This window comes from Oryx dammah, unplaced genomic scaffold, assembly GCF_014754425.2.
Source record: "Oryx dammah isolate SB20612 unplaced genomic scaffold, SCBI_Odam_1.1 HiC_scaffold_10, whole genome shotgun sequence".
NCBI classification, from domain to species: domain Eukaryota; kingdom Metazoa; phylum Chordata; class Mammalia; order Artiodactyla; family Bovidae; genus Oryx; species Oryx dammah.
The window spans coordinates 5,284,405-5,307,941 of record NW_024070194.1 but is presented as its reverse complement, the minus strand read 5'-3'; the positions used below and the strand labels follow the sequence as shown (position 1 = coordinate 5,307,941).

The following is a 23,537-nucleotide window of genomic DNA, read 5'->3' as shown; positions in this document are numbered from 1 at the left end:
GCCCTGCTTTTACAGCGCTTACTGTGGTGTCGCCACCACCAGCTGCTTATGGCAGATGAGACTGGTCTCCATTCACAGCAGTGAAAACAGTGGCAAAAATAAGAAAGCAAAGCCATTACAAGGAAAAAGTATTATATGTCCGTGGTGCACAAATAAGGCCCGTGGGGAGAAGTGTGGCATTGGGGCGGTCTTTCCCCTCTCCCTCCATTTCCTTGCCTCTACCTCGTAGGGGTGTAGCAGGCAGGCTGAAGGAGCGCTCGTCTCAAAGTGACCGGCACAGGCTGAGTGATAACAGCCCAGAGCCAACACCGTACAAGTTGTGCTTAAACACAACTGGGAAACAGGCCCTCACTCCAAAACAGCATGTGTGCGTCCTGCAGTACATGTCATCATCCAATAACCAAGGGACAAATGCAGTCAGGCCCCAAGTGCCCCTGACATTCGAGCACAAAGAATCTGGGGGATCCCCAGGGGACGAGGAGGGGAAGCAGAAACAACTTACCACTCCATTAGAACTATTAACTCCATTCATATTAATTTTTGTTACAAATCTTACAAAGGGGGGTGCTTCTGGGTATTTAGGTCCACATTCTATTTTAAGGCTGTATATTCGGTTTTCATAAATTGTCTGGAAAAAAAATAGAAGGCATAGCCATGTCAGGCAATTACAAAGAATTAAAAAACCGCACAACTTCTGAAACCCCATTTATTCCCCATGCAGAGCTGGTGTGTCTGCTGTCACCACTCAGAGTCTACTCGCTGTTTGCTAAGTTAGTCGTAATCAGTCCCTGCACCAGTGCCTATGAATCCTGGCTTTGGGGGAATATAAAGAAGCCAGGAAATTTAAGCTAGTGTCACTGAAGTTTTAGGGTGGTATCATTAGGTCCAATCAGATGGACTTGCTTTTATGTTCATTTGTCTACACTCTGGAAAATGACGTGTAAGAGGCATCCTTCATTCTGGGAAGTCACACCGATGTCTACTCATGCTGGGATCATCAGCCAAGGCACTAAATACCATCATGTACAGAGTAAAGAACAAGCAACTCTATAGAGAACTTTGAACTCAAGCACAAGGTCGGGGTGGGCACAGACACAAGGGTTGCCTCCCAGTCCTCACCACCAGGGCTGCGCTCTGGGACGGGATCTCAGCCACGGGCACTCCATCCCTGCTGCCTTTAGGACCACCCGAGATGCCCGGCATAGAGGAGGTGTGTGGGGGGAGGGGGCTGAGGATGCCAGACCTGCCCAGGAGAAATGGTCCTTCTCCGAGCGCCAACTGAGCCTCCGCTGAGAAACACCGAGTCCTACCTCACGCCAGGGAATGGCTCCCTTGTCACTTCTGCTCGGTGAGCAGCGGAGTGCGCCGCCTTCTCCAGGCAGTTCCTTCTGCCTAGAGCACTGAGCCCCGACTCGGAACACCTCACAGCCTTCGAGACCCAGTTCAAACAGCATGTAAAACAGAAGGCTGTGCACGGTTTTCTCATGTGAAGCTGTGTTATCATCATCTGCATGTCTGAAGACCACACCAAAGCGCGGCTGACACCTCCCGGTCAGACTGGCCCCCTTGCAGGGAGACCGGCCTCCTCCGGGGCCCTCACCTGCACCCTGTGCCCTCTGCAGCCCGTGCTGCCCAAGAAACGTCTGCTGTGTGAACAGTGACATCTAGCGGCCTTTGGGGGGAGCACATTAAGAAGGATGATTCCAAGGCTTGAAAACATAACGTCTAAAATAGTGGCCCGTCCCTAGCTTAAAAACTGGAACATATATTTTAAGATTCAGAAGGCATAATATTCCCATAGAAGATTTTCACATCCACTTCACAGGGACCTCAAGCTGTAAAAAAAGCTCAACTCAGGATTTCCCCCGCCTGCCTTCTTCCCTGGTAAGCAGGAGCACCATCCTGCAGTTACAGCAAACTGGCAGCCAGCCATGTTTCAGTAAGCCATCCCTCATTCCTTACCCCAGGCATCAGAAGGGATGGGATGCACACCCACCCAACTTTCCTCTACTGTCACGCCTCCTCCAGATCACCCAGGCCTCTGCCTTCTCTTGCGCCCCTAGCACCTGCTCCCCAGACAGCCCTGTAAACTGTGCCTGTGGCCTCACCCCTCCAGTGGCTTCCTGGAGACCCGAGAAAGGGGGGCCCGGTTCCTGGACTGGATCCCACGAGGCCCTGCCCTCCTCTCCATTGCTTCTCCTTCCTCATCCCGCCCCTCCGGCCTCCTCGTCACACTCTTCAGAAACACTGAGTTCTCTCTTTGGGGTGCTCACACGAGCTGCTGCTCTGAGCCTCGCAGCTCAGCTCCCATGCATGTTCCCCTCAGAGTTCTCGAGACCCCTCATCTGAAGCCTGACGCCCAGTCACCCGCCAGACACCCCTCGCTAATCTCAGAACAAGGAGGGCAGGGGCCTCAACCAAACTGGTACTCATCTGTTTATTGAATGAATGAACACTGCAACTTTTCTGTAAATCTGGAAGTATTATACAATGAATGTTTGCTTATTTATCTATTTATATTGCAATACAGTTGATAGTATTAGTTCCTGGTATACAACAGTGACTGAGTATTTTTGTAGATGATACTCCATTTAAAGTTATTATAAACTATTGGCTACATCCCCTGTGCTAATCAATATATTCTTGTAGCTTATTTTTATTCATGGTAGTGTCTCTCTCAATCCCCCACCCCTCTTTGCCCCTCCTCCCTTCTCTCTCCCTATTGGTAACACCAGTCTGTTCTCTGTATCTGTCTATTTCTGTTCTACATTCATTTATTTTTTAGATTCCACATAAAAGTGGTAACATACAGTATTTGCCTCTAACTTATTTCACTAAGCATAACCCCCTCCGGGTCCATCCACATAGTTTGAAATGGCAAAACTTCATTCTTTTAAAAGTGTTTTTAAGACATAGGAGACATGAGAAAGTGAAAAAGGTATTGGCTGCAAAAATACGCAAAGCACAGCACAAAATCTAAACTGGCATAAAGATGATGACGCCAGGTGCACTGGTCAACCACTGCTCAGCTCAAATGCTATAGTTACCTGGCAGGTGCGCTCAGCGTACAAGGGGCATATGCTGTCAGAACAAAGGCTGGGGCCTCTCAACGGGAGACGGGGTACAGCCTGAGAGGACCCCCATAACGGAGGCCATGGACAGACAGCAATGTACAGGAGGTATGGGAGGAGACACGTCAAACCACTGCTCACGGTGAATCTGGGGATGATTAACCCCCGATTTCTGCTAGGGGATTTGAAAATCAGGGAAAAGCTTGGGAAAAAAGACACCACACTAGGTATTTTAACAAAGAATTTAATATAGGAAATCGGTTAAACCTGTATCACTGGACTGAAAAAAGTTTTGAAAGAGGAACCTGAACAAACACAGAGGTAATGACTGCAGGGACCAGATACTACCTTTGTGTTAGTTTAGGGTTATTGCCTTTTTCCCCGCTGAAGGCTGGGGGACAAAAGAAGAAAGCTGTAGCTGATCAGATCCAGGAGCTCGGAGGAAGAGGGTTCCAGAGTTGAACCCAGGTCTCTGAGGAGGGGCTGCTGTGAGGCTGACGCTGGGGGTGCCCCCCAAAGTTGGAGGAACCCCCAAAAGCTGGAGGCCGGGACCCACTGCTGATGCCAGGATGAAGGGCAATCACCAGCGTGGCGCAGACAGAGCAGAGGCAAGCAGGAAGGAACAAGGCTTCCTCTCTGCCTTTCAGGCTCTCTGCTGTGTCCTCCCCTGGCGCCTGACAGGAAACCAGCTGACAGAGGAAACATGTAGCTCACAGATGCCAGCGCCAGGATCCAGAGCAGAGCAGGGAAGGTGGGCTTGGAGCTCACTACCCAGCACCTGCCCGGCCCGCTCCGGACCGGGCAAGACCAACTTCCTCTGCACAAAAACTCTGCTCCCGTCAGTCAGGGTATCCACATGAGCCACAGACCCTCCGAGGGCAGTGCTAATTATTTGTTTCTTGACTTCAATCACAGTGCCACCTGAATACTGTACAGCTGAAGACTTAAGTTGCTGAGCTGACTGCACAATCGCAATAAAAAACAAAAAGGCAAAAAGGAGGCCCTCTTTCCTTCCCCTTTGCTTTCTGTTCCCATCAGGGCCTCTGGCCCGAGGCCCCATCTTGGCAGCGAGAGCTGTCTCTGGGCTAAGCCCCTGGCCTTTCGGGGCTCCTCCAACCAGCTCTGTGGGCCCCACAGGGACCAACAGCAGAGGGTGCCTGTCCTCCGAGTGATAGGTTTCAGTGGTCCTAGTGTCCCCTGACTCAGCCTTCCAGACCCAGGCCGTGGTTCTTTTTTAGTGTTATCTGTGTTCCCCTGCCGGTGCTGCTAAGTTGCTTCAGTCGTGTCCGACCCTGTGCAACCCCACAGACGGCGGCCCACCAGGTTCCCCGTCCCTGGGATTCTCCAGGCAAGATGGGGATGACCCAGAGAGATGTTGTGGGGAGGGGGGTGGGAGGGGGGTTCATGTTTGGGAACGCATGTACACCCGTGGTGGATTCATGTCAATGTATGGCAAAACCAATACAGAATTGTAAAGTAAAAAAAAAAAACAAAAAAAACACTGGAGTGGGTTGCCATTTCCTTCTTCAATGCATGAAAGTGAAAAGTGAAAGTGAAGTCGCTCAGTCGTGTCCGACTCCTAGCGATCCCATGGACTGCAGCCCACCAGGCTCCTCTGCCCATGGGATTTTCCAGGCAAGAGTACCGGAGTGGGTTGCCACTGCCTTCTCCGTGTGTTCCCCTAGTAGGCTTTTTTCCAGCCCAACACCTATTTGATCAACTTTCTATATTAAATTATCTCTGTTGAAGTAATATTTAGTATGGTTTCTCTTTTCCTGACTGACACAAAGAATTAAATGGTACAAAGTGAACTGCTTAATCTGTATTGTTTGAAAAACTTTATGAGAATACATTCACGTATCAGACATGTAACCAAAAGCTTTTAAAAAGGAGACAGGTATACTGATATGGAAAGATGTCCACCATCTGTTAAGGTAAAAAAAAAAAAAAAAGCGGCAAAACATTAAGCATAGCAAGGTCTCATTTTTATTAAAGTGGTTATGTATTTAGGTTTGTGTACCCACAGTAAATGCCAGGAGAAACACACCACATGCCACGTGACCAGGGTTTATTCTGTGGAGAGCATAATGAAGCGGGGAAGGGGTCACTTCACAGACTCCTGTAATTCTATTTGTTTCTAAGTGTGCACAGAACACTTTTAGATAAGTATGTGTATAAACACACAGCTAGGCTCTAAGCCAGCCATAAAAGCATCACCATGGAGAACTGCAGAGGTGTAACAGTGCTGCTCAACCAGGGCGATCCCCATTCCTGTCCCACTCCCGAAGTGGTGGGAAGCAGGCTGCGCCTGGAGACGCTTACGACCGTTACAACCCAGGGGATGCTGCTAAACACCTGTCTAGTGACAGGACAGCTCCAAAACTAAGAGCCACGCAGCCCAATATGTCAGTAGTGCCAAGGCTGAGAAACTCTGCTCTATAACCCGGCTACCATTAGCAGCCCATGGGCAAAGAACAAACCCTCTATAGGAAATGCCGGGGACAGACATGTTTGCTGAGTTTTGCAAGGGGCACTTGGACAGGAAGCTTTGCGCTTAGGTTTGGAAGATTTCCTTTACAAAAAGAAAAAATATGTATACATATCTATTTTCAAATAGCTAACATACTCATATGATTAAAGCACACTCAAAGAGTGCAAAAAGGTATTAGGACTAAGTCTCCCTGCCCACCCGGCCCTAGCGAGTGATTCCTTTTGAAGAACACAACCACCGACATCAGCTTCTTCTGTTTTCCAAAGTGTTCTCAGCGCACAGAAGCACAAGCGTGTCCTCCTCCTCCTCCGCCCTCACCCAGCCCGACCCCAAGTGACAGCATGTTCTGCACACTGCTTTGTACCTTTTTCCCACTTAAGTATCACGGAGATCACTCCATTTCAGCACACATAAATCTGTCTCATTCCTTTGAAAAGCTAAACAGTACATTCTATGGTCTACTGAAAGACACTGAGGTGGTTTCCAGTATTTTGCTAGTACTGAAAATAATGCATGAGATAATTTTGTACATACAGGATTTGGGGCAACACATTCAAGAGCAGAGGAGTAGATTCCTAGCAGAACTGCTGGATCATTTGGCACACGCTTTTTAAATACCGGTGGAGGATTCTGTTGAGTAACACAGCAAAAATATAACAGGGAGAGGAGCTCCTCAGTGCTCTATTTAGAAGCTTTCATAATGAGGCTGGCTCTTCAGCTGCACAGCATATACCTTGTACGTTAACCACAAAATAGACTGGTCACAGGCAGCACCTAGAAGCAGGCAGTTCTTTTTATGGCTTTGCTTTTAACCTTAGGGAACAGAAACTGTAAGAGTAGAAAGGCCCGATAATAAGAACTGGTAAAGATGGAGAGAAACGCACACCCCATGTCCTACCGGCAGGAGTGTGGTGCAGCTACTCTGGAAAACAGTTTGGCAGTTGCTTGAAAAGCTAAACAAAGTTGTCATATGATCTGACAATCCCACCCTTATGTATATACTCGAGAGAAGTGAAAACATCTGTCCCCATAAAAGCCTACACACAAATATTCATAGCAGTATTATTTGTAATAGGAAAAAGTGAAAAAAATTCAAATGTCCATCAATTAATGGATAAACAAAACTTGGTATATCCATTAAAAAAGAATATTATTCAGCCATAAAAAGGAAAAAACTACTGGTAAGTGGTATAACACGGATGAACCTTGAAAACACCACGATAAGTCAAAGCCAGTCATTAAGGCCACATATTGATCCCAATCACATGAAATGTCAGAATTGGCAAAGTCACAGACAGAAAATCAGATTGTCAAGGGCGAGGAATGCGAGGGTAGAGGGCAGAATGGGAGTGCCTGCCGATGGGCATGGCATGTCTCTCTTGGGTAATGAACATGCCCTCAAGTTAATGATAGTTGCACAATGCTGAATGTGATTTAAAAAAACCCACTGAACTGAACACTTTAAAAGTATATTCTATGGAAGCTAATTCTCCATTGTGAATTATGTCTCAATTAAAAACAAAAAAAAGATGTGAAGCCTATATGGGAAGTACCCTGCATACTGTAGCTACTCACTAACAGCTTCCTTTGGAAAGATGTCAATTGAAATTCAGGGTAATCTAAAGTGTTTTAGATGGAATAGGATATCTTTAACAGAACTGAGTGTTCATTTTATTTGTTCATGTGTGTGTGTCAGCATATAACTCAGTGGCACCACTGAGTGTATTCACTCAGCACACTCACTAGTGGTATAACTTAGTGTATTCACTGTGGTACACTGGTTCATCCTTACTACGTTAAAGTCTGAAAATTAGTCTGTCGATTAACAAATCTATTGAACAGCTACCTCATTCTGAGTCATTTCTAGGTGTTCTGGAGAGTAAAGAGGAGGGAAGAATAGTTTTCATCTTCAAAAAACCTAAACCATTCTTAAGAAGAGATGAAACGCAGTGAAGGAAACCATCACTATACAAAGGGCTTGCAGAGACAGCAAGAGATGATCTGTGTGAAGACAAAAGCCTTCTGCATCAGGTTTCCCCTAGTACTTAGGAGATTCAGAAAATCCTGATTTTCACAGATTAAAAAAAAAAAAACAGATCAAAAAATGAGTAAAAGCAGACTGCACATTTTTCAACCACCCCCACCCCCCCGCAAACAAAACTACAGGGTCAGAAAAATGACTCAGAAAAGTAAGTGGCAAAGCCAGTCATTCACTCTGAGCATCTACGACAATCTAAGATGAACAACAGGTTGTACTGCACTGAGCGGGCCCCACACTCTTCCCTTCTCAGCCAGGGCCACATCTACCTCCAGAACTAGTGCAGAGCCTTGCCCGAGATGAACAGAATGACTATCCTCAAGCACAAGCAGACACAGGAAAGGGCCTGCTATGCTTAAAATCTCCTACAGCTTGTCTGAAACAAGTGTCATGTTACTGGAATCTATGTCTTCATTCCCACATCAAATTATTACTTAACACTAGATAACTTTATAATGGGAACAGCTGAAAACTCAAAATGTAAATAGGAAGGAAGCAATATAGGCTAGTAGTTAGGAATACAAGCTCTGGGTAAGACCCGGTTTGGGAAGTATCAGCTAAGTGACTCTGTGCAGACTTCTCCAAGTTGGCTTCTGTACAGTGGAATGCGACTACCCAACAAGAGTGTCCTAACAGCGGGCTCTTGGGAGAATAAAATGATGTTTCTGGGGAGTTGACTACATGCCATAAAAAAAGGTTAGCTGGCATTATGAAGACTGGGAACTCTTGCTAATTACGCAGCTTAAGGGACGTCACATTCCTCGTCCCCACTGTCTCTGTCTTCTTTGCAAAGGTCTCTGGGCTCAACAGTGCCTGGAACAGACCAGAGCAGACCACGCAGGCAATGACCCTTTGCTGAGTGGCCCAACGAACCAGGACACAGACACATGACAGGACTGGGACGCGATGAATAAAATCCACAACCCAGAAGGCTTTCCACAGCCCATCTAGACCCTGCCTTCAGGAACGCCGCTCTGGCTGGAGCCTTGTTATTTGTAAGCCCAAGAATCTGTTCTAAACTACATCTAAAGGTACAATTACCTCAAACCTCACTGTCTACATTGTCATGTAAATCACACTATGAGTCTGAACAGGTTTTTGCTTACCATTTAGAGGGATTAAACAGCATCAGAGGAGGCTCAAATATATAAACTGAAACTGGTCAAAAAAGAATAGCCACATTTCAGAAAATACACCACTGGTGAGCTTTTCCCGTGACAAGGCTAACAGTTTAAAGGAGGCGCAGTGCATGTAAGACAGTGACATTTATCGCCGCAGCGCGACGCTTACTCTTGGAGGCCCAATTATCATCCCTGTCCATCTCGTAAGGGTCATGTCTTCGTCATCTTCTAGACCCCAGCTAACTGTGCCATCTCCTACTCCTTTCTGGCCTTCTTCGAGTTCTTCCAACAGTCGGAAATTGCGAGGGACTTTTACTCCTAAAATAAATGGAAAGAGATTCAAGATACTAGCAACTCCAGGGGAACTTGCAAGCCTAGAGCTGGTCGCTCGTCATCGCTACCTGACAATAAAGACGCTCACATGCACAACCTGCGGGAACCGCGCCTCGAGCTTGCCTCGAGCTTGCCGCTTACGGAGCTCTCGGTACTGACGAGCACAAGAAGCGGGGGCACGGGGTTCCTTACCGGTGCAGTGACGACTAAACCATGGCTCGGTGCCGGGACCTAGAAAGTGCCCCGCCCCCGCCCCTGGAGCGCTGACAGACTCCTCAAAGGTTTTACAAGGCCAAATGCTCATGTGGGCCCCTGAGTCTGACATGAAAACCATAAGTAAAGTGTTGATACAAGCGCCTTGGAAGAGCAGAGGCTACTTCTTTTGTTTCACTCTTGTTCTGCGTCTCTAAGCGTGTGCTCCTTTGCTGGAATGACTCTGAGAACTACCTTAGAGGGAACAGTTGCCCTACCCCGAGCACCTAACAACAGCGTCCCCTTCATCAACTCAAGAGTCAAGTGAAGGCAACGGACGAAAACTTTCAAATATTTAAGTCACAGTTTCTCTCTCGTGAAAAAAGCTAAAGGAGGGTAGCCACTTCTCTGCTTCACCTGTGTCTAGAATCCCCCAAGCCTGGCAAGCAGCTCAGGGAAGCAGGCACACAAACACCTGTCCAGGTTCACACCACTGGGCCCAAGTTCAGGTTGAGGTGCGCACTGCTTCTGGGTGTCTTTCAGAACAGAGCCTAGGTACTGGGGCCAGCTGGGGGTGCTGCTCTCCCAACCAGGCCTGCCCACCTGCCCCCCACCTCCCCTGGCACTCAGACTATTTCCTCCGGGAAAAACTTGGGATCCAGGCAAGTTACCAGCTTTCTTTACTGAGCCCCCAAGGCCAGACTCTCAGAGCCAAGCAGCACTTCACGGATGATTGTGAAGAAAGACCCACTTGGAAGGGCTCAAAGCTGTGGGAGGTGTTTCCAGTATATTTTAGTATTTTCCAAAGTGCAGAACCTGCTACTATTAATTCGACTGGAATAAATATCTGAGGACATCAGATACTTTTCCAGGCACCAGGAAATAAGCTGTGAACAACACAAAAATGCCTGCCCTCATGGAGCTTACATTCTAGAAGGAAATACATGCAAATTATTAATATGATAGATGGTGGTGTTCTGGAGCAGAGAGTACTGATGGGGGAAGTTACAATTTTAAATAGGGAGTAGGATTTATTGATAGCTGAAAGGAGAGTCTTCCAGGCAGGGGCAAAGGTCCTGAAGCACAACCTTGCCCAGAGTGTCAAAGAATAGCAAAGATACCAATTTAGCTAAAACCAAGTCAGTGAGATGGAAGATTAGTAGGAAATCAGGGGCTCCAACTGTGAAAAAAAAAACACTGGAGTTGTGAACAGAGGAATGACAGGATCCAACCTGTTTTTAACAGGATCCCTCTGGCGGCTGTATGAAGAATACAGTGCAGGGAGCTAGGGCAGAACAGGAGGCTCTGGCAATAATTCCCACAGAAGCTCGCAGGGGATGGCAGTGAAGGTGGTGAGAAGCTGTGCTATTTCAGAGGCCTGAGTGGTGAGATGTGCTGTCAGGCTGCCTACGAAGTGCGACAGAAAGAAGAGTCTATGGCCCCGCAGCGTTTTGAAGATGGTGCATGAGTGAACGCTTCACTCTGCAGTCACGTATTTAGTTTTGAGAATAGCCTATTTAGGGCATGTAATATTACACTAATTTTTCACTTATGACAATGATAAAATTTTCCTTTTAAGAATAAATATAAGCAAAAGACTCAGCTGACTGAAGAAAAATATTAAACAGCACAGATGGTACTTGAAACTTAACAGAAAAGTCCTGAAAGCATTCTTGAATGGTCCATTTGGAAAACACTAGCATTTTTCACCCGTAGACTAGCCAACTGGATTACTCAGCTGCACTGAATAATCCAGTCTCCTCCAGCACACACAGAACTAAAGGAGGTTTTTGATATTATAAGCAAGAAGCCAGACGATAGAATGTCTCTTGTTTAGAAAAGAGTGAAATCATTAACAATCCTAACTAATTTGGCTCAGGGAGAAAACTCACTGCGCATTGCCACTGCTATTACACTGGTTGATATATAACCCTCTCTAATAAAAACAAATATTCCAACAGCACGGAGTCGCACTGACAGGAAGATGGATAAATATCTGAGGTAGCTGTTCACAGATGGGGTGATGGGCTGACTTGTGTCCCCTCAAATTCATACACTGAGCCCTAGCTCCTGGCATCTCAAACATGTCTGCAAACAGCCTTCCAGAAGGTGATTAAGTGGAAATGAGGCCACGAGGGTGGGCCCTGCTTCAGCCCGCCTGGTGTCCTTCTGAAAAGAGGAAGCCCAGGTGCCCAACAGGCACGCACACCTGTACGGGGTAAAGACCACACGAGGACCCAGTGAGAAAGCGACCACCTGCGAGCCAAGAAGTCGAACCTGCTGACACCCTGATCTTGGACTTCCAGCCTCCAGAATTCTCAATTTCCATTATTTTAGCAACCCAGTCTGTGGCACTCTGTTCTGGCAGCCCTCGCAAACTAATACAGACGCTAAGTGACGTCTTAAGAAATTTGGAAAGGAAACTAAGATAGTGACAGTGATTATCTCTGGGTGCAAGAATTATGGGTGACTCCAACTCCCTTTCTATATTTTATGATTAAAAAAACCCAAAACCACGATTGTGGTATTTGACCAAGAAAACACTTAGGAACCATGTCAACCAAAGCACACTTGTGATCTGCTTTGCTCGCACACCTCCCCCCGTGAGTCACATGGGTCACGCTCCCTCCCCTTCTACAAGCCTTTAGTTACAGGGCACCTGACTGCAGTGAGGACTGAGGGTTTCCTGAGAGGGGGAGTCTCACCTAATGGTATTCCCTAAGAGACTAACTCTAAGTGGTCTGTGTGTTACCAAAACCTGTTCAAGTAAAATGATCAACAGCAAAGTCCAGTAGTTCCCAAGGCTAAGCCATTCATCACTGAATGAAGTTATACACGTGATCTCTATTTCAACTTACTCTCTTTGGCAAGATAAAAAATGGGCGTTTTTTTTTTGGGGGGGGGGGCAGAGCTGTGCCAGTTTGCAGGACCTTAGAGACTGAGGCCAAGGAAGGTCCCAGAAAGCACCAAGTCTTAACCGCTGGAGCGCGAGGAAATTCCAGAAAAACTGCTATTTTTTGGTGTCAGATCTTTAAAGTCAGGTTGGATTAATTACTTCAGGTGTAACTGTTCCTCCTGTAAACTTTAGCAAAGGATATCCTTATGGCTGTAAATGTTCCCTCTTCATCTAACAACCAGGTCTAATTAGGAAATCCTTTTTGTAAAAGAAATTTTTTTGCTACACCACTCGGCATGTGGGATCCTAGTTCCCAACCAGGGACTGAACCCGAGCCCCCTGCGGGGGAAGCAGAGTCTTAACTGCTGGACCGCCAGGGAGGACCCCCTGATTAGGAAATCTTCATCCAAATATCACAAGCTCGTTGCTATTAGTTTCAAAGCAGGTAGTGAATCCAAGTTATATCTTTCTGATGCTTCATTTTTTTTTACTGGTGAAGTAGGGAAAAATATTATATCAGTAAAGAATCTTGTACTTCCAAGTACTTTCCCTGGATTAGACATTCAATTACTTAAAGCGTGCAGAGCCCACATACACAACTGAACAACAACAAAAAATGAGGCAGTTAAATTTATTTTAGTTAGCATTTGGAACAGTAACTGAGCGCCACAAAGGACAAGGTCAGCTTTTGTTACTTCCAGACTGACATTATAGGATGATTCAGTTTGAGTCAATTATGAAACAGGCATTAAAACAGCCTAATAAATGACAAACTTTGGATTGGCCAGTACCTACTAGGCAGTCTAGAAATAGTCCAAGCAGGAGTCGGAATATACATATAAATATCAGAATAACTGTAATAGATACTGATTAATTACAGTAAACATTTATTCTATCTGAATTGCAGTTCTCAACTTTTTTGGTCTCAAGACCCTTTTATACTTTTAAAAATTTCTGAAGATTTCAAAGAGCCTTTGTTTATGTGGGTTATAGCTACTGTTATTTATCAAATTAGAGAATTAAAACTGAGAAATTGTAAAAATATTTTAACTCACTTAATAACTAACCACAACAAACCACTATGTGTTAAGATAAATAACAGACAACTATATTTTCCAAAGAGCAAAAATAAATTGGTTAGAAGAGTGGTATGGCTTTGCAAATTTCTTTAAAATGTCTGGCTCAAAACAACAGGAAGTGTTAAGAACTGGAGAATACATGTCCTGTCTAAAGGGGACAGTCACTCCTTTGCTCTGGCCAAGTGTCTGTGGTTCACATTCTGCTTATGAGCCGCCATTCTGCAACATCTGAGGTCACCTAATTGTTCTCAAAAATCCCTTTGAGCCTTAACACCCGAGGTTTACCTCAGAGTATATTTTAACCCTCTAAGGGTAAGAGTACGTAAAGACTGATAAAGGATGTATCTGGCATCGGGCAGTTATTTACTCAGTTAACCTTTATTTAGCTAAATCTTGAAGAATTTAAGTCCATAAAGTGGACAGCTTTTTAAGAGGGCTGTTACTTTTTAGTTAATTTTCCCTAAGCCATAAACGTATTTTCACTCAAAAACTGACTAATAGCCTGGGGAAGAACAGCCAGCAGAAATCAGGAACTGGAAACACATACAAAGTACACAGAGATTCATTCAGCTTTTTCTCACCTAAAGAGAAGCGGCTGATGAGTGCCTGGTTAGCGGATATACTGAACTCCATAAGGCGGGAGGAGAAGGGGACGACAGAGGATGAGGTGGCTGGATGGCATCACGGACTCGATGGACGTGAGTCTGAGTGAACTCTGGGAGATGGTGATGAACAGGGAGGCCTGGCGTGCTGCAGTTCATGGGGTCGCAAAGAGTCGGACACGACTGAGGGACTGAACTGAACTGATCTAGTAAAGAACCGTCTAGGGTTCTACGTTCCATGTGTCTAAAACTGAGCTCACTCCACAAGCAAAATCCTCACATTTTAGGACAGCAATTTTGAAAGCTGGCGAGGCTTTTTAACTGTTTCTCAACACTCCCCTACCCATAAACTGGTCAGTAATATATATGTACACACACTTTTCAGTACAGTGATGACCAAACACTCACCCTATGCCAGACCTTACAAGGGGCTATGAATGAAAGACAAAACAGGGGCCTCCCAATCAGAGTATGAAGTCTCACTATGGACACAAGACACACACACGAAGTCCAATAAAACAAAGCTATTAAAACACAAGAGAAACATAATCACAAGACAGTGTTTCTTTAACCTTTGAGAAGGTCACAGACCCCTCGGAATATGACGAAACCTAAAGAGGTGGGGCTGTGTTTCTAAGAGGGACTGGACTTTATCCTGAAGGTAATTAGTGGGGAGCGGCAACAGGCTCTGAGCAGGGCAAGAGATAAGGCAAATCTCCGAGGTCATGTTCAGGATGTGCTGAAGGGTTAGAGGCCAGGTTAGGGATGTGTTACTCTGAACATCTCAGGAGCAAATATTGGGACAACAGAACAGGTTATCAAACAACTTACAGGCTGAGGTAGGTGGGATGTTAAGAGACTTAAGGTAGCACATATTAACTTGTATGACTGTGGTGGTGGTTCTCATTTTTATACATGGTAGGCTTTAGATGAATATTTGTTGACAAAAAAAAAAAAACTGAGTGAAAAATAAAAAGGTATGTAAAATCCATTTTATAAAAGATAAACACAAAGTCAACCCATGCTTCCCTACATGTCTCCCCGACCCAGGGATCGAGCCCGTGTCTCCTGCATTGAAGGCGGGTTCTTTTCCTCTGAGCCATCGGGGAAGCCCCTTATATGTGTATACTCACATAAATTATCTTTTGATGCCATGGAAAGTGAAAAAAATGAAAGTGTTAGTCACTCAGTCTTGTCCGACTCTTTGTGAACCCATGGTCTGTAGCCTGCCAAGTTCCTCCATCCATGGAATTCTCCAGGCAAGCATACTGGAGTAAGTTGCCACTTCCTACTCCATGGGACCTTCCCGCCCCAGGGATCGAGCCTGGGTATCCCGCAATGGGGGCAGATTCTTTACCCTCTGAGCCACCAGGGAAGCCATGGAAGGAGAATCACAAGCAGAAGGATGTCTGGCGACCACTCTATTCTGAAAAGGCTGGTCAGAGTCACGGTGAAGTGACCTCCCACAAGCAAGAATCAGAACCTAACTTCAGAGAAAACTCTACAATCTCTCAGCAGAGGATTAAGGGCCTAGGCTCAGGTCCACACTCCACCAATTACTAGCAATCTAGCTGAGGGACCATGCAAGTTACCTTGAACCTCAGCACAACAGGGGTGCCGATACTCCTTGCTTCTGCAGGAGGTGAGGAAGAATCAATGCGCTGAAACCTATAAAGCACTTGGTGTTATACCAGGCACAGAGCCTGAGTTCCCTCCGTTGGCACACCATCACAGTATAAAAACCCTCACTTGATCCCATATCCCCTTCTAGCTACTAGTACCTTGTTTTGCTCGTTTTTAGCAAAAAAAAACCTCAAGGGGGATGTCTTGACTCCTTGTCTTCAATTTTTCACCTGACCTGCACCTACTCCACTCAACGTTCTCAAACTGCTCCCCAGGGCGCCAGGCCCCTAGCCAAGCCCTGTGACAGACATTCAGTCCCCACCTCCCGATCTGGAGCACCGGCAGCACCCCCCTCGGGTCCTGTGACTCCTCCCTAAGCCTTGGGCTCTCTGCAACCTCACGCAGTGAGGAGCCTCATCACCCTGACCTCCCACCACTGGCTGCCAGGCCTCAGTGCACAGCTCACTGACCGCTGGTTTTCTGTCTACTTGACTCCCCAAGTGATCTTACCCAGATCAAGGACGCTAATAACTCTCCAATAAGAAGAGGTGGCAAGAATACACAGAAGAACTGTACAAAAAAGATCTTCATGACCAAGATAATCACGATGGTGTGATCACTCACCTAGAGCCAGACATCCTGGAATGTGAGGTCAAGTGGGCCTTAGGTAGCATCACTACAAACAAAGCTAGTGGAGGTGATGGAATTCCAGGTGAGCTGTTTTAAATCCTGAAAGATGATGCTGTGAAAGTGCTGCACTCAATGTGCCAGCAAACATGGAAAACTCAGCAGTGGCCACAGGACTGGAAAAGGTCAGTTTTCATTCCAATCCCAAAGAAAGGCAATGCCAAAGAACGTTCAAACTACCGCACAATTGCACTCATCTCACACGCTAGTAAAAGTAATGCTCAAAATTCTCCAAGCCAGGCTTCAGTAATATGTGAACTGTGAACTTCCAGATGTTCAAGCTGGTTTTAGAAAAGGCAGAGGAACCATCTATTTCTGCTTTCTTGACTATGCCAAAGCCTTTGACTGTGTGGATCACAATAAACTGTGGAAAATTCTGAAAGAGATGGGCATACCAGACCACCTGAGCCGCCTCTTGAGAAACCTGTATGCAGGTCAGAAAGCAACAGTTAGAACTGGACATGGAACAAAAGACTGGTTCCAAATAGGAAAAGGAGTACATCAAGGCTGTCTATTGTCACCCTGCTTATTTAACTTATATGCAGAGTACATCATGAGAAACGCTGGGCTGGAGGAAGCACAGCTGGAATCAAGATTGCTGGGAGAAATATCAGTAACCTCAGATATGCAGAGGACAGCACCCTTATGGCAGAAAGTGAAGAAGAACTAAAGAGCCTCTTGATGAAAGTGAAAGAGGAGAGTGAAAAAGTTGGCCTAAAGCTCAACATTCAGAAAACGAAGATCATGGCATCCCGTCCCATCACTTCATGGCAGATAGATGGGGAAACAGTGGAAACAGTGTCAGACTTTATTTTTCTGGGCTCCAAAATCACTGCAGATGGTGACTGCAGCCATGAAATTAAAAGACGCTTACTCCTTGGAAGCAAAGTTATGACCAAGCTAGACAGCGTATCAAAAGGCAGAGGAGACATTACTTTACCAACAAAAGTCCGTCTAGTCAAGGCTATGGTTTTTCCAGTAGTCATATATGGACATGAGAGTTGGACTATAAAGAAAGCTGAGTGCCAAAGAATTGATGCTTTTGCACTGTGGTGTTGGAGAGGACTCTTGAGAGCTCCTTGGACTGCAAGGAGATCCAACCAGTCCATCCTAAAGGAGATCAGTCCTGGGTATTCACTGGAAGGACTGATGTTCAAGCTGAAACTCCAATCCTTTGGCCACCTGATGCGAAGAGCTGATTCACTGGAAAAGACCCTAATGCTGGGAAAGACTGAGGGCAGGAGGAGAAGGGGATGACAGAGGATGAGATGGCTGGATGGCATCATCGACTCAATGGACACGGGTGATCTCCGGGAGTTGGTGATGGACAGGGACTTCTGGCATGCTGCGGTTGATGGGGTCGCAAAGAGTCGGACACGACTGAGCGCCTGAACTGAATTTATATTTCAAATTAACTGCCTGCTAGCCATCTCCATTTAGATGCCTAACAGGCCTCTCCAACTTGATTCCAAACAAAACTCCCTTGCACTCCCCAAAAAACAAAAACTACCCACCCCTCGATCTCAGTGTATGGCACAGATTTCCCAGACTAGAAACCCTGGAGTTACAGTAAGAAATCTTTCCCTTATAACTCTATACTTAACCCATTTCCAAATATATCCCCAGCACGACCGTCTTCACCATCCGGACCGCAAGCACCGCAGCACACGCCGCCTCAGCCCCCTGGTTTCTGTCTACTGGCCATTCTCTACAGCAAGCTCTCTGAAGGTAACTCAGATGCCATGGCTTCCTCTCACCACCCTCTGCCGGCTGCCCCTTCCAACTAGCCCCAAACTCCTGAGCTCACCCACAGAGCCCCGCTGACTTCCCTAACATCATTTCCTGCCTCCCTTCCCTTGCTTCTCACCCTCCTCCAGCCACACCAGCCTCCCTGAGCTTTCTGAACAGGCCATCTGATGTTGCTTTTGCACTCGATGTTCGCTTACCCCAGAATTCTCTGTCCCAGAGCTGGGCATGGTGGGGGGCTCCCTTCTTCATCTAAAGTCTAACTTCCCATTCCCTTATCATGCTTTATTTTTCTTCACAGCATCATTACCACTCGACATTTAAATGTACAGTATTCATTTCCACTTCATTAGTTGTTTATTGTCTGTCTCTCCCATCTGAACATAAATTCCTTGAGAGTAAAACTTCTGTTTTGTTCCCTACTGAATTTCCAATACATCAGAGTGCTCTGCCAAAGCATGTACTCAAATGCCTGCTGAATGAATGAATGGGTAGCTGGGTGTTAGCTACGGATGTTGTTTGAGAATGAATAATGCTCAGTGTCACAAAATTCTGACTCTGGTTTATTTTTGGAAACATGGCAGGGAAATATTCACAGCACTATTAAAAGGGAATCTAATATTATAAAGATTATCCAAGGGACTAATACGGATTTTAAATCACCCAGGAAAGCTATACGTTAAATTCTGAATATGAGGATATGAGGAAGAAACACCGATCTTCAACAAGGAGCTGGGCGGTCTGGAGAGGGCCTCTGAGAGCCGCTTGCCCCCACCCCATGGTCCTTCACACAATGACTGTGCTGTACCTTTTCTTTTTCTTTAAATTTCATTTTCTTTCCTTTTTATTGTCTGACTCACTCTCACAGCTTCTCAAGCTAAGGGCTGTGACTCATTCCACTCCACCTCCCCAGGATCTGGTGTGCTCCCTGGCATGCAATGGTGCTCAATTAATGCTTCCTGACTCAAGAAAAGGCAGCACCTCTTCCTCTCCTATCATAACCTCTAATATGGTCTGCTGTGGCCAACATACTGAATACTGATACTATATAAGTGAGATACCAAAGGTTCTTTATTTTGAGGTAATTAAAATTCAATAAGTAGTTTTATTTTTTAATGAACTGTGATCAAGACTTTTAGAGAATCCTCCGTTTTTTTTTTCTAAAAGAGGAAAAACCGTTTCTCTCCCCAGACCACACAAGTCAAGGATTCTTTACAAATTGAACTTTGCTTCATTAAATATATATGAAAGCATGTTACTGATATTTCAAACCATTTAGAAACTGCTTACAAAGTTAATACACCAGTATTTTCTATAAAACAAGAGCATTTAGCTCTGAATGGCCTGACCACACCCTTCTTCTAGAACCTCAGGGGCAACTCCAGGGATAAAAATCCAAATACTTGTCAGAGATCCTACAGACCCTGCGAGTGTATCAGTCACAGGGGGACTTCATCCCATCCCAATGGGAGAAAATAGGTTCAAAATCATGATACGTTACTTTAAACAAAAGACTTCAGTGAATATATTAAAAATTAAATCCATATATGTCAAAACCCAGAAGTACTAACAGGTTAGAAAAACTCAGTAACACTCTACCATATTTTCTTCCTCTGGCACTCAATCTACTGAATTAACCTAAATTTTAAGATTCCTAAAATTTCTAAAATCTCCTAAAATTTCACCTAAAAGGCAGCTGAAAAAACAGCTTCAAGAGACAATACCTTTACAAGAGTATGTAAAAATGGACTCTTGTTAATCTTAATAAACTGTAACTATTCAAAGGTTAACTGTGAAAATGTTAAGATAACTTTATCAAGGTGCTAAAATAACACAGCAATCCAAGATTCATAAAAAGAAAACATTTGTTACTGTTACTTCAGAATTCTTCTTTCCAGAAGGATTTTTCCTGGATCTGTGTCAGTATTAACAGTCAGCCAGTTAGTCTCTTGGCTAAATATAAACTGAAAAGTCAGCAGCTGCAGGATATCATGAAGAAAAGATGACAACCAGGTTAAAAAAGCATGAATAATTGATAGGGTTTTACAGCACGTCCTAGTAAAACATTTAATGCAGTAACGTGAAACATAGTAACATATTAAAATATTTGTGGCACAAAAAGAATTTTGAAGCCCTTTAAAACAAGTGGCAGGTATCTCAGCAGGTCAACCCTGGAAAACCCTGGCCTGGCTTGGGTCTTGATTTAAAATGGCAGCGCCTCACAGGTCTCTCTGGAAAGAAAGCCACCAGCTGAAACTGACTTGGGTGCCCATTCAGGGAAGACAGTGAACTGAGCTAGGAGTTTGGTGGTGCTACCATCTGGGAAAACAAGGATACCTGGAAGGTGAAGCACCTGGATTAAATGCTCCTGACATAAAGTGAGGGGGCAGGTAACTTTTATTTCTGAGCAACCAGCATGTGAAGTCTGGGTGCCTACTTAGGACCTGTCCAGAGGAGGATATTTCTTCTCTCCTCTCTAGCAATGATTCTCCAAGTATGGTCCCCAGACGCGCAGCCTCCACATCACCTGTGAACCCACTAGAAGTGTGAATTCTCAGGCCAGACACCAGAACACTACACTACAGCACAGAATTATCCGATCGAAAACTGAGGGTAGAGCCCAGCAACCTAACAAGCCCTCCAGGTGATTCTAACATGCTCCAGTTTGAGAATCGGAGAAGGCGATGGCACCCCACTCCAGTACTCTTGCCTGGAAAATCCCAGGGACAGAGGAGCCTGGTGGGCTGCAGTCCATGGGGTTGCTAGGAGTTGGACACGACTGAGCGACTTCACTTTCACTTTTCACTTTCATTCACTGGAGAAGGAAATGGCAATCCACTCCAGTGTGACTGCCTGGAGAATCCCAGGGACGGGGGAGCCTGGTGGGCTGCCGTCTATGGGGTCACACAGAGTCGGACACGACTGAAGCCACTTAGCAGCATCTAGGGGAAGAAACATCCCCCCTTTTATCATCCTTTAGAGTCCAGGCGATGTGACAACAAACAGCTGGTGACAAAATGCAAGGCCCCATGTCTCTCTGCTGGGGTGATGAAGGCCAGAAAACTGCATTTCCTCTGAAAGGGGTGGAGACAAAGAATAAGGTGGTAAGTGTCTCAGGACATTAGGGAAGGAGAGGACAGAGCTAATGCTATTATAAAGTCCCTCTGTAAGTACCAATTCATCAGGGCAAGAGCTTTCCTTTTTGAAAGGTTGAACAGGCATTTTCGCTTCTGTCCTTCTGGATTAGTTCACTGCGACACTGAGTGTCTGTTGAGCGCCTGCTATTTGCCAGGGACCATTCGAGTGCTAGGGACACAGCAAAGAGCAAGGCAGAATCCTGTCCTATTGGAGAGGCCCAGAAAATATGCTTAGAAAAAAACACTCTCAAACAAACAAAAACACCCCGAGAAACCTTCAGACAAGGTTAAGCAAGGTTGAGAAGAGAACAGAACAGAGCTGTGATGAGCGAGAAGACCAGGCTGAAAAGGGTGGGAAGGACGGCCTTTCTGGAGAGCTGAGACCTGAAGGCAGAGAAGCAAGCAGTCAGTCATGTGCAGGCCAAGCTTCCCAAAGCGGAAGGGCAGGAGCAGAGGTGCTGTACCACGCAAGGTCACAGCAGGCAAGGCCAAGACCATGGCGGGCCTTGAGGGCCATGGGAGAGAGACAGATTTTATTCTAAGTGCAGCACGAAGGGCTTTCTTCTGGGAGTGGCAGTTTCTGTTTTCTCATCTGTGAGAAGTCATTCTACTTCCTCTATAGAGAATGGATTGGAAAAAGGCATGACTGCAAGCAGCAGGCCTTTGCTGTCTTCTAGGCAAAAGGAAGGTGACTCTGGTAGGAACCACTGTCTCGGTGGCAATAATGCCCAGAGAGAGGAGGAGGATTTGGCGTCTATTCTGGGGTTACACCTATGGATTTGCACAGGGTGAAAGTGACAAGAAAGAACCCTACTCGGTGTTATTATTATCCACCCATGAGGGAACCAATCTGCCAAGGCAGGAATGTCAACAGACCTGCCAACGGCTGAAGGAACTTGAGATGCCCCCAGCTGGAGAACAGGCAACAGGGGCTGGAAAAACGCTGCCATGGCCAAAGCGCAGGCCCTGGAGCAGAGCTGCCCCAGTTCTGCACCCTGGATCCCCCGCCCTGGCTCTGGGCTTCAGGCAAGTCATTTCTCTCCTCTGGGCCTCAGTTTCCTCATCTTCACAACAGACACCTGCTTCAAAGGGTTACTGTCAGAAACAAGCTGATGTGTTTAATATAGCGTCTAGCACACAGTTAGCCCGAGAAGTGCCATTTAAAAAGTCTGAAAGGCCTGCATGTAACTGAGGACCAGGACTGACAGACTTTGTACACGACATCACAGAGCCCCAACGAGTGTGAGTTATTGAGTGTGAAGTATAAGCAAGAGCAAGCAGTGGCCTTCACTCTCATCAGACAGCACACAACCCAGAATGGGATAAGAAGTGGTCAGGGATGCTACGAAGAGTTCCTGCTACAAGTGGCACTAACTTCTCATTAAAGCCCATTCTCACCAAGATTAAACACGCCAAGACCAAGGAAGAGCACACGAGCAAATCCACGCCTTTCCATTTCCTTCCAAAGGTGCTGGAGTAAGCTGGGGAAGGAACCGGAGTCAAAACCTCCGGCTCTAATCTTGAGTGTCACCACGCCTCAGCCAGCCACCAATCTCCCTTGGGAATGCCATGGGGCCAACACCTCCCCTGGAGAGCACACAAGTTGTGGAGAGTTGAATGAGATGATATAACAGGTAAGTTAAAGCATGAGGAAACCTCTAAAACACTATATGCAATGTGAAAGAAATAGTTTTAACATCTCTCCGTCACCCAATGTGCTGCTCTGTACTTCCTGGGGACTTTCAGAATTAGAGACTTGAGCGAGGGCGAGAGAAAGAGAATACAGTGGGGGAAGAGGGTGGTTTTAAAGTTCCTATGGAGGGGAAAATCATGGCCATCACACCCTGGCAGTCCCTAAGAGGAACCATAGGTTGTTTTGGCCCAACATAGCGTTTCCTTCCATCACTGGGGCAGACCGGTACTTCTTCAGCTGAGCACCACGTGACGTTCTCTTGAAAGCAGAGTCCCTGTTGTACAAAAGGCACCTACCTACAACTGGCACAAGAAGGTGCTCACACAGTGAGACACACGGGAAGGAGACCAGCTAAGAGACTACCCGTTCTCATCTGCCAGCTCCAGCTTTCTGGGGAACACTCTTGAACGGAACGAAGACCGTAAGCTCCACCGCCCATGTGGTGCCATGTTCGTAAGAGGGCTGTGTGTATGAGGCCGCTCCAAAACATGCGGGTTTAAAATGTAACGGGCTTACTCTCCTGGCACTACACTTTTGGTTAACTGTCAGGGTAGCCTGTGGGATGCTGGGTCAGAGGAAAGACCTGGCCGCCAAGGGTTACTCTTTGAGACCCTGCAATCTTGGTCAAGGCAGGAGGAAGTAACCTGTCCTAACTCGAGCATCTTGAGGACTCTGGTGGGGTTTTCACAGTTCCACCCTCTAAGATCTCTGCAGAAATCACACACTGCAGAAGCAAAAGAGGCAGAAAGGTGCTGTCACCAAGTGCTGAAAGAACTGGCCACGGGACACAGAGCTCAGCCCTTACAGGAACTCAGAGGCTTCACAGCT

General features: G+C 46.1%; 1 protein-coding gene across 7 annotated transcripts in view; it reads right to left on the bottom strand.

The window, feature by feature from the left end:
• The window catches only part of UBE2V1 (ubiquitin conjugating enzyme E2 V1), a 29,022-nt gene that overhangs the window by 2,389 nt on the left and 3,096 nt on the right, over positions 1–23,537 (bottom strand). For 2 of the 7 annotated variants that reach the window (XM_040248190.1, XM_040248189.1), the window contains exons 2-3: positions 8,891–9,039; positions 503–628 (exon numbers count right to left, since the gene is read on the bottom strand). In XM_040248190.1, coding sequence (XP_040104124.1) covers positions 503–628; positions 8,891–9,039 — 275 coding nt within the window. Of the gene's footprint in view, positions 1–502; positions 629–8,706; positions 9,040–19,757; positions 19,859–21,892; positions 22,112–23,537 lie in introns of those variants that run through there. The other 5 variants (XR_005722423.1, XM_040248193.1, XM_040248192.1 and 2 more) reach the window with 5 other exon arrangements.